Raw genomic sequence first — 11,720 nt, 5'->3', positions numbered from 1 at the left:
GAGGCGGCGGCGGGCGGAGCAGCGCCCTCTCGTGCGCCCGCGGGGTGCGCCTCCGCCCCGCCCCCCGCCTCCCCCGCCGTCCCCCCGAACCTGTGTCGCCGCCGCTCGGCGCGGGCCCCGGGCTGAGGGTCTCCCGCGGGGGGAGCGCGGCCCCGCCCTCCGCGGCCCGGGTGTCCCCCGGGGTGTGCGTCCCCCGAGCAGGGCCCCTGGTGTGCATGTAGCAGGGCCCAGGCCCGCCGGCCCCAACCTCAGCCTGCCACCTGCCGACAGGCTCCGTGACCTTGGACGCGTTCCTTAGCCTCCCTCCTCTCCCTCTTCCGCAGAAGGTTCTGGGGTGTGGTGAGAGACCCCGTATTTAATTGCTTAGCAGAGTTGCGAGGTGAAATTGAGCACGAGGTTCAAAGAGTAACTGCCCCAGGACAAGCCACTAGTAAAGTGGAAGTGAGGCCTCTACCAGTCAATGGGACCCCTTGTGAGAATCGAATCCACTGAGTTAAAACGACCAGCAGACATTAGCCTGAAAATCTGGAAGCAGGAAGGTAAGCCTCGGCTCTAACGAGGATGCAAAGATCTATTTCGCAGGGCTCTTTGGAATTTGCGGGTTGCAGTGAAGACCATTTCTGTGCTCATTTAGCATTACTAGTCTCAGCACGTCTCTGCTTCTCCGTTCCTTCTGAGTTGAGTCTCTTGCTGTATTTTTTTTTTTTTCCCCCGGAGCCTACGGGCCTTCCACTTTCTCTAGGACCCTGGGTTCTTATTTGCAAAATGCCGAGGCAGTAACTTTAAATTTTGCCTTTGTTTTTTGCTGAGTGGGTCGCATCTAGCAGAATTGGGAACAGCGGAGTTTGTGTGTGTGTGTTCGTTATTTTCTTCTGTATTCTATTCAAGGAATTGGAGGGGGGAGAGAGGAGGTCCTGGAGGGAGGCTGCTGCCCTATAGGTATCACTTGGGGGCGCAGGACCTGGCGTATTTCCACCTGCTGCCTGCAGAGGGCGCCCTACTGTTGAGACACTGTGGCTGCTTCTGTTGATCCAAAATCAATGGGCTTATCTTCCTAAGGTTCTGTTTCAAACAGTGCCCTCTCCCTTTTTGAGCTAACTTCCCCAATAAGCACACTGTCTAGGGCCCATAGTACTTTTAAGGGCATACAAAACTTTTTAGTTCCTTTTAAAAATCAGAAAAAAAGAGAACTTTTAAGTTTGATTATAAATATATTAATACTTAGACCATTGGAGATGTAAAATTTGATGACTTCTTTTTATCTCTATGGAAGAAGGGGACCTAACAAAAGCAAAAGTGCCTAAGGCCTAGGAAATTCATGATGTTGGCCTCCCCTTCTGTCTGTCTTGTGCCCCTGCAAGACCCCTTTCAGAATGAGACAATCCCCCCTGATTCCTGTCTTGCTCCTAGGCTGCCCCATGGCTCCCAGGAGCCTGGCTGGGTGCGATCGCTCACCAGAGCCTATGAGGACAAGACTATCGGTGCCTGGGACCTTTTTTCTTCACCTGGCCTTGTCTGGGCACTTCCGCCTCTACTCCCACCATTCTCCATCTGCTCCCCCACTTGCAGTAAGGAGGAGATCAGAACTATGTTTACAAAACACCCAGTTAGCCAGACAAAGCACATTAGTTCATGGCCTCTGGCCTAAAAGCAGCCAGGAGAGCTGGGCCCAATGCCCTCAGGGCTGGGGGAGAGCTGTCGGATCCTTTTCCTTGAGGCTTGCAGGTGGCTAAACTAAGGTTACAGAGGAAACTTGGCAGACACCTAATCTTCCCATCTTCTAATCTCTTCCATTTGCTCACCTGAGCGTGAGTACGGTTTCCTCCCACTCTTTCAGGATCTCCTTTCTTGCTTTTCATGTATAATAATAATTTCTACATTATAATCACTACCATTTCCATGAAGAGCTTCACCGAATTTTTCCCACGGATTAAGTGCAATAGACTAGATATTTCTTGACAGGTGTATTCTGAACCTAGCATTTTCTGAATCCTTGTTTCTTGGTCTTAAATCTGTTCCATGTCTCCCGCCCCCAGTGGAATCGGCATCTTTGCTTGCGGTGCAGGAATCTGACCATGCAACAGGCTCGAGATAAGCCCCGTAAGAACAGCCAGAAGCAGAGCGGCCAGGAGTGGTTGCTCTTGTGTAATCCCATGCAAGTGTCAGTATCTGTTGCCAAATACTGAAAGAGAAGTCGATGCCAGCTGATCGTCATAAAAGCTTTCCCAGCACTTGTGGCTTTGGAGGCCAAGGACACAGGGCACCCTGATACATAATGTGCAAAGGATGCCCAGGAGATCAGCCCCTGTGAGCTGAGGTGGTTCAGCATGTTGACTCTCAATATAGACAGGTGAGTCTCTCTCTCTCTCTCTGTCTTTTTTAAAGAAACCAAAGAATATTTGGAGACAGCTTTGCTAGTGTCACCATACAAATTTCATGTTAAAAAGAAATCTGGAGGACACCTGCATCAGAAAGTGGCAATGCTTCTACCTCAAGGCATTCAGATTTTGGTTGATGGCTTTTATTTTTTTCTCCCTCTCTCCCAGGGGTTTGTTTGCTGTTCTGGTGAAGTTAAACAGTAGTTAAACAGCTTACTGGGAAGTGTTATTATTTTGAAATGAGGCTTGGTTTCCCATGTCAGTGATCTGCTTAGAGGGAAAGCAGTGGGTCTGGGCCTGGGTGGCAGGCCTGCTGCCACAGTTCTGAGCGCTTCATGTCTCTGAGGAGCAGCGAGTAACAAGGCATGTCCGTTTGCAGGTTCTGGCCTGGCCTGCTGATCACGCTGGGCTCCCTCTGCCCGGGAGGATCACCATGCGGCATCTCCACGCACATAGAGATAGGTAAGTGCCTGCACCTTGCCGTGGTAGTAAGGATACCGAGTCCGCCGAAAGGCGTTAAGGAAGAGATGTGAAGTCGGGCCCAAGTACAGACGACAAGTCCCCTGACGGCAGCGAGCAGCCAGGCAGTGGAGAGTCAGGTGGGTTCCTCCAGTCAGTAGAGGGATAGGCAGGAGGCGAGGGAGGGATGCGAGCTTGATGAGGGCAAACAGTGAGGAGCTGGATAACCTAGCGGTTGCCAGGAAACAGAATTGATAGAATGGAAGAGGAGGAAGGATGGGTGGAACTTGGTAGGGGCGAGGAATGTGTTTTTGTTGGTTTATATTTCCAAATATGTTGTACAGGGCCACTCATGGTCACGGGAGTGGGTCCCCTGAGTCAAGTGGCTGGCTTCAGGGAGGAGCCCAGGATGATGACAGGAGCTGGGGAGGACAGGCTACGGGGAGCCGGTATCCATGAGCTTGGGGGTAATAGCAGAGTATCAGGTACAGGTACATGGTAGGCTTGGTTCTTGCATGAGGTATATTTGTAATATTTCTTTAACTGATGGAAAATGTAAACCAATTTGGAATGTACTCAGATAGGATTATATTCTGTAACAATTTTTGGATTGATTGAAATCAATCAATTGATTGATTGATTTGAAAACATACTTGATATCTGGGTTTTCTTTCAGATAGAAACAATAAGAATATTTTATAGTTAGGCCACTAGCCTGAAGGTACAAATCAAAACAAGATGACAAATAAAGTGTGAAAACTTATCAGTGCAAGATAGACCAAGGCATTGAGTGCTGGTGAATGAGAACCTATGATCCCAGAATTTTGCCTTCTGAAAGGGCACAAGAAGTCCCTGAGCCCCGACCCTATATTTCACGTACAGGAATTCACCTGGAGCATCTCACAGTGAGCTCATTAGTGTGCTGGCCTAGGATTGCATGTCCTGACAGCCGGTCCAGTGTTCTTTCCAAGCACATTTATTGCTAACAGGGAGTCAGGAAATAATAGAAAAGAGCATTAGACTGAGGTTCTGATATCAGCTCTGCTGTAAACTAAGGATGTGACTCAGAGCGGTTCATTTTTCTCTGTGTTCCTCTTCTGTGAAATAAGGAGGCCGAACTTCTCAGTGAATTTGAGAATATTCTCCAAGTGTAAGTTCTTTGAAATTGAAATTGCTAAAACTATAAGTGGGATGAAAAAGAATAAGTAAACAGAAATATTCAAGAATAAGTATAAATGGAATAGTTTAAATCCTTAGAGTTTAAACACAGATGAAATATGAAATTTCAATAAAATCAGATAACTGCGTACCTTTATTCAGTAGGTGCCAAAGATCCTGATAGATTAATATACCCTAAACTTATATTGAGTGAAATAATATAAAACTTTATTTCCATGAACATAATTGAAGATCACTCCTAACTTGGACAGATTTTGAGGAGTTTTATGTAAAAGACAAAACTCCAACATTTAATTATTTAGAGGATTTTATAAATATTTTGGTCCATGTTTTCACTTCTATGTAAAGCCCGTGTGGAAGGCTGACATTTGTGTGAGTTAATTAGAATTGGCCTTGTTCAGTGGTTTGAGCTGTAAATCACAGGTTATTGGCATGGGTTGCGAATTTGTATCTTAGAGAATTATGCTTATGTTGTGGCTATATTTTTGTATGAATTACAAAATTGGATGTGATTCACAATAGAAGTAAGGTATCATCTTTGAATGTGACTTCACAAGGCATGTTCGCCTTACAGATTCTAGGAAGATTCAGGGTGTGGATGTGTGTGTCTGTGTGTCGGCCTGTGGGTGGAGCAGGTGACTTGGGAATTTTTTTTTTTTTTTTTTTTTTGTCCATGTAATGTGGCTCAGCTGGTGAAAAACATTCGAGAGTAATTGATTCAGTCCATAGTTTTGGCTGTGTATCATATTTCCTGCTTAGGTTCATTTATCTCTGTCAGTTGTTGAGGCAAAATAAGATGATGACACCTGTTTACTGAGCTACTACTGTGTATCAGCCACTGCGCTTATCACATAACATTTATTTTGTGTGACTCTTTCGACAAACCTGTAAGGTGGGAATTATTTACTTGATTTCACTTAGAGGGGAAGTGAGATCTAGCTTAGTAGGGCCATGGGGCCAGCTAAGCAGAAACTTCAAATCACCATGCAAATTTGATTTGTATTTTAGCAATCTAAATATTGTATGAATCTTATCTTATTATGTCTAATGAAAATTACTAGTGGATTACTAGTAGTTAATTACTAGTGATTATACACTTAATTTTCATTTCCCACTTCCTTGACAGTCACAATGACAAATTACATTTTCCTTTTATTTTATTTTTTAATTCAATTTTAAAAAATATTTTTATTTATTTATTAGAGCAAGCAAGCAGGAACAGGGGAGGGAGAGGCAGACTCTCTGCTGAGCAGGGAGCCAGATGCAGGACTTGATCCGATCCCAGGACCCTGAGATCATGACCTGAGCCCAAGGCAGATGCTTAACCCACTGAGCTGCCTAGGCATCCCTTATTTTATTTTTAAAAAAGATTTATTTATCTGAGAGAGAGAGAGAGGAGGGGCAGAGGGAGAGGGGGAGAGAATCCTAGGCAGACTCCACTCTGATCAGGAAGCCCGAGGCAGGACTCAATTCCAGGACTCTGAGATCATGACCTGAGCTGAAACCAAGAGTTGAATGCCCAACTGACTGCACCACCCAGGTGCCCTCATTTTCCTTTTAAAATATTTTGAATAAGTTCTGTTTTCAGTTCCAGTTAAATTTAATTGATTTATATATCTCTCTCAGGACACAGAGCTCTCGAGTTTCTCCACCTTCAGGATGGGAGTGTTAACTACAAGAAGGTATAAAGTTTAATTTTTCTCTTATTCCTTGTGTATTCCTTAACTCTCTTCTGTAGTTGCCAAAATAAAGGTTCTAACAGATATTTAGGCAATAACTTTAAGAGTCATTTTTGTCTTCATAAAACATTAATATTTGGGGTTATAAAAGTATATGTCCCCTCTTCAACATTATATATATATATAATACATATACATATTATATATTTTATAATATATATTGTATGTTATAATATACATACATTATGTAATATAATATATGCTATGTTTTATACATAAAATATACTACTTGAACTACTTGAATATATATAAAAATATTTGAATATATATAAAATATTATAGATATGATGTACTTGAACTACTTAAACATATATGTATGTTATATCTAAAATACTTGAACAAATATATCCTCCACCCCTACCTTCCCTTTGGAAACCACCAGTTTCTTGTCTGTATTTAGGAATCTATTGTTCATTTATTTCTAAGATTCCACATATAAGTGAAATCCTGTGCTATTTGTCTTTCTCTGACTTGACTCATTTATCATAATACTTCTAGGTCCATCCACTTGTCACAAATGGCAAGATTTTATTCTTTTTTATGCCTGAGTAATATTCCTCTGTGTGTATAATCACATCTCCTTTATTCATTCCTCACCTATGGACACCAGGGCTACTTCTATAGTTTGGCTGTTGTAAATAATGCTGCAATAAAGATAGGGTGCATAGATCTTTTTTAATTAGTGTTTTTGCTTTCTTGGATAAATACCCAGCAGTGGAATTACTGGATCATGTGGTATTTCTATTTATAATTTTTGAAGAGCCTCCATGCTGTTTTCCACAGTGGCTGTAGCAATTTACATTCCCACCCATGAGGCAAGAGCGTTCCTTTTTCTGTATACATCCTCACCAATACTTATATCTTGTGTTTTTGATACTAGCTATTTGACAGGTGTAAGGTGATAATCTCATTGTGGTTTTGATTTGCATTTCCCCAATGATTAGCGATGTTGAGCGTTTTTTCATATGTGTACTAGTCATCTATTTTCTTTGGGAAAATGTCTATTCAAGTCCTCTGCCTATTTCTTAAGGGAATTATTCAGGGTTATTTATTTATTTATTTGTGTGTGTGTGTGTGTGTGTGTGTGTTCAGTTGTGGAAGTTCTTTATATAGTTTGGATATATTAAACTTTTATTTGGGTGTATCATTTGAAAATATCTTATTCCATTCAGTAAGTCACTGTTGTTTTGTTGAGTTCTTTTGTTTGTTTCTTGTCTTTTTTTCCTGTGCAAAATTGTTTTATTTTGGTGCAGTCCCAGTAGTTTATTTTTCTTTTTTTCCTTTGCCTCAGGAGACCTGTCTGTAAATATGTTGTGAAGGCCAATGTCCAAGAGATGACTACCTATCTTTTCTTCTAGAATTTTTATGGTTTCTGGTCTCACATTTAGGTCTTTATTTTTGTGTATGGTGTAAGAAAGTGGCCCAGTCTCATTCTTCCACATGTTGCTGTCCAGTTTTCCCAACATAATTTGTTGAAGACACTTGTTTTTCTCATTGTATGTTATGACTCTTTTGTCATACATTACTTGACCATATAAATAAGGTACCATACATTTTAATTACTATAGCTTCATTGTATTTCTTGAAATCTGGGATAGTGATACCTCCAGTTCTTCTTTCTCAAGATTTCTTTGGCTATTTGGGGTCTTTTGTAGTTCTATATAAACTTTAGGATTGTTTAGTTATGTGAAAAATGCCATTGGCATTTTTTAAAAAGATTTTATTTATTCATGAGAGACACAGAGAGAGGTAGAGACATAGACAGAGGGAGAAGCAGGCTCCTCGCAAGGGAGCCTGATGCAGGACTCGATCCATGGACCCAGATCACACCCTGAGCCAAAGGCAGATGCTCAACAGCTGAGCCACCCAGGCATCCCGCCATTGGTATTTTGATAGGGACTGCATTTAATCTGTAGATTGCTTTGGGTAATATGGCCATTTTAACAATATTAATCCTTCCGTCCATGAGCATGGAATATCTTTCCATTTGTTTGTGTCTTCAACTTCTTTCATCACTGTCTTATAGTTTTTATAGTATAGGTCTTTCACTTCCTTGGTTAAATTTATTCCTAGATATTTTATTCTTTTTTGGTATAATTATAAATGAGATTGTTTTCTTAATTTTTCTTTGTGCTACTTAATTATTAGCATATAGAAACACCACAGATTTCTGCATATTAATTTTGTATCCTGCGACTTTACTGAATTCCTTTATCCTGATAGTTTGTGTGTGTGTGTGTGTGTGTGTGTGTGTGTGTGTGTGTTTGTTTTTTAGTAGTCTTTGGGGTTTTCTATGTATACTATCATGTCATCTACAGATAGTGACAGGTTTACTTCTTGTCATTTTGGATGCTTTTATTTCTTGTCTGATAGCTGCAGCTAGGACTTCCAATTCTCTGTTGAATAAAAGTGGTGAGAATGGACATTCTTATCTTATTCCTGATGTTAGGGGAAAAGCCCTCAGTTTTTCCCCATTGAGTATGATGTTGGCTGTGGTTTTTTTTTTTTTTTTTTTTTTTCAAAGAAGGCCTTTATCATGTTGAGGTATGCTCCTCAAAATCCACTTTGTTGAGTTTTTATCATAAATGTTATATTTTGTCAAATCCTTTTTCTGGATCTCTCGAGATGATATGGTTTTTATCCTTCTTATTAATGTAATATATCACATTGATTTGAGAGTATTGAACCAGTCTTGCATCCCAGGAATAAATCCCACTTGATCATGGTGAATAGTCCTTTTAACTTACTGTTGGATTTGGTTTGGTAATGCATTGAGGATTTTGCATCTGTGTTCATCAGGGATATTGGCCTCTTTTTCAGTGGTGTTTTTGTCTGGCTTTGGAATCTGGGTAAATCTGGCCTTGTAGAATGGATTTGGAAGTTTTCCTTCCTCTTCTATTTTTTGAAATAGTTTGAGAATAGGTACTAACTCTTCTTTAAATGTTTGGTAGAGTTCACCAGTGATGCCTTCTAGTCCTGGACTTTTGTTTGGGAGTTTTTTGATTACAGGTTCAATTTTATTACTAATAACAAATTTTCTATTTCTTATTCATTCAGTTTTGGCAGGTTGTGTGTTTCTTCTAAGTTCTCCAATTTGTTATATAATTTTTCAGAGTATCCTTTCATAATTCTTTGCATTGTGCTGTTGGTTGTTATTTTTTCTTCATTTCTGATTTTACTTGAGTACTTGCTCTTTCTTGACGAGTCTGCCTAAAGGTTTTCTTTTTATCTTTTCAAAGAACTAGCTCTTTATTTCATTGATCTGTTTTCCCCCCATTTATTTCCACTCGAATCTTTTTTTATCTCCTTCCTTCTACTAACTTGGGGCTTTGTTTTCTTTCTAGCTCGTTTAGGTTTAAGAGTTGATTGCTTGAGATTTTTCTTGTTTCTTATAGTAGCCTGTATTGTTATAAACTTCCCTTCTAGAACAGTTTTTGCTGTGTCCCAAAGATATTTTCTTTCTTAAGTAGGCTCCATGCCCAACATGGGGCTTAAACTCATGGCCCTGAGATCTAAGCATCACATGGTCTACCAACCAAGCCAGCCAGGCACCCCCACAAAGATTTTCATTGATTATGTTTCCATTTTTGTTTGTCTCCATATATTTTTAAATTTCCCCTTTGATGTCTTCATTGACCTATCCATTGTTTGCTAGCATGTTGTTTAGTGTTCTTGTGGTTTTTTCCCCTAGTTTTTTTCTTATAATTGATTTCTAGTTTCCTACTGTCATGACTGGACTCATTGTATTATATATATTTGCTTTCTATAAAAATAAACAGAATGTGGTATTTTAACCATGAAATCATAGTAATGGTAGTTATTTGCCTGGTTGCTGTCCTGTCTGCCCTGCTTCCTCCTGCCTGCCCACAGAAAAAATTTCTTCTTTTCTGGTTAGAGAACTAATAGAATTCATCATAAAAAAAAAAAAAAAACAAACGAGACAACGAGTGTTAACACCTGGCTTTATATCATTTTAGACATTATCTTATTAGCATTTTCTACCTCCCCCAAATTACACTCTACATACTATGCAACTTGCTATTTTTAAAAAAGATTTTATTTATTTCTTCATGAGAGACACACAGAGAGAGGCAGAGACATAGGCAGAAGGGGAAGCAGGCTCCCTGTGGGGAGCCCAATGTGGGACTACATCCCAGGGCCCCTGGATCACAACCTGAGCCGAAGGCAGACGCTCAACCACTGAGCCACCCAGGTGCCCTGCAACTTACTATTTTTCATTTAATATATTGGTGATGTCTTTCCATGTCAAGGGAGATTTTCAGAATTGTTTAGGACAATTACATATTTTTCTATTATCCATGACATACCATAATTTATTCAACCAATTCTATATTTTAACTTTTTACTTGGAAGTAATTAAAAACCAATAGAAAAGCTGGATAATTAGGCAATCCCTATATGCTCTTTACCATATTCCTGTATATCCTCAATTGTTGACATATTTGCCCTTTTATCCTCTCTGTTGGCAACCAAAGAAAGGAGTTAGAACTGAAAAAGGACAAAGGGTCTTTGTTCGGGGTCTCAGAATTGCAATTCAGGGGAGCACAGATTCTGAAGTAACCAGAACAGTATCTTACTCTTGTAGGGAAAGCAAGGGGGTTTTATGAGAAAGAAGGAAGAGGTAATTATAGGATTTACATAAAGCAAAGTAGGAAAAAACTCTAAGTTAGTGGTGACTAGTCAAATCACATGTGACAACTATCTTATTGATTACTGGTGCTGTCAAAGTCCCTGCTATGTATTTATTGACTTTGCTGTCCTCATCTGATTGGAACACCAGTTGCTCTGTTGAAATGTGATGAGCAACTGCTTATCACACAGTTGTTGCCTCTGGCCCAGTTCAGGAGTTCAGTAGTTGGAAAGGAACATGGCGTCTCTCATGTCCAGAGATTTTATACAATTCCACATTATTTTTAGATGCTGATTTCTTTTTCCCTGACCCATTCTAGAGTGAATTACTGGCTTGATGCCCATTATCCTTTAGCATATCATGGTGTATTTCCTAAAAACAAGGACAGTCCTCTAGAACCACAGCACAATAATCACAGCCAGAAAATCAACACTGAGTAACACTTTCACCCAATCATCAGGCTTCATTTAAATCTTCCCAGTTGTCTCAATCATCTTCTTTATGGTTCCAGAACCAATCCAGAATCATGTGACCTAGAACAGTTTCTCAGGCCTACCTTGTCTTGAATGACCTTGATATTTTGAAAAGGGCACAGTCCAATAACTCTAGAATGTACCTTAGTTTGGTTTTGTCTGCTACTTTCTCATGAGGGATCCCCTTGCAGTTTATCTTCTTTTTTTTTTAAGATTTTTAAAATTTACTTGAAAAAGAGAGCAAGTGACAGAGCATAAACAGGGGGAGTGGCAGGCAGAGGCAGAGGTGAAGCAGACTCCGCAGCTGAGCAGGGAGCCCAATGCAGGACACAATCCCAGGACCCCAGGGTCCTAACCTGAGCCAAAGGCAGATGCTTAATTGACTGAACCACCCAGGTGCCTCTTGCAGGTTATCTTTTGACAGAAATATCCTAGAATATGGAAACAATGCTATATTCTCATGGAATCACACCAGAAGGCTCACAACGTCAAGCGTACTATTTCTGGTGATGTTACCTTTCATTTCAGTGATTACATTTTTCATTTCTAAGATTTCCATTGGGTGGTTCTCTATATATTCCCTTCCTGCAACTATTTTGGTGAGGAGGTTGTTTCAAGTATGTAATTAAAGCATTTTTCTGATAGGTGCTTTATTTTTTTTAAAGATTTTATTTATTTATTCATGAGAGGCACAGAGAGAGAGGCAGAGACATAGGCAGAGGGAGAAGCAGGCTCCATGTGGGGAGCCCAGTGTGGGACTCGATCCCGGGACTCCAGGATCATGCCCTGAGCCGAAGGCAGACACTTAACCACTGAGCCACCCAGGCATCCCTGATGAGTG

General features: G+C 40.6%; 1 protein-coding gene across 5 annotated transcripts in view; it reads left to right on the top strand.

Annotated features, from left to right (window-relative positions):
- Positions 1–100: 100 nt before the first annotated feature.
- The window catches only part of GPLD1 (glycosylphosphatidylinositol specific phospholipase D1), a 61,322-nt gene continuing 49,702 nt past the window's right edge, over positions 101–11,720 (top strand). For 3 of the 5 annotated variants that reach the window (XR_005384402.1, XR_005384403.1, XM_038584271.1), the window contains exons 1-3: positions 2,378–2,510; positions 2,758–2,840; positions 5,643–5,698. Coding sequence is in view for 3 of the 5 variants with exons in the window: in XM_038584271.1 (XP_038440199.1) it covers positions 2,437–2,510; positions 2,758–2,840; positions 5,643–5,698 (213 nt within the window). In the remaining 2 variants the exon portion in view is untranslated. Of the gene's footprint in view, positions 540–2,036; positions 2,351–2,377; positions 2,511–2,728; positions 2,841–5,642; positions 5,699–11,720 lie in introns of those variants that run through there. The other 2 variants (XM_038584272.1, XM_038584273.1) reach the window with 2 other exon arrangements.

The sequence above is a fragment of the Canis lupus genome, chromosome 35, assembly GCF_011100685.1.
Source record: "Canis lupus familiaris isolate Mischka breed German Shepherd chromosome 35, alternate assembly UU_Cfam_GSD_1.0, whole genome shotgun sequence".
In the NCBI taxonomy this organism is placed as follows: domain Eukaryota; kingdom Metazoa; phylum Chordata; class Mammalia; order Carnivora; family Canidae; genus Canis; species Canis lupus.
Note: the sequence above shows the minus strand (reverse complement) of the source record. Positions and strands in the feature narration are given on the sequence as shown.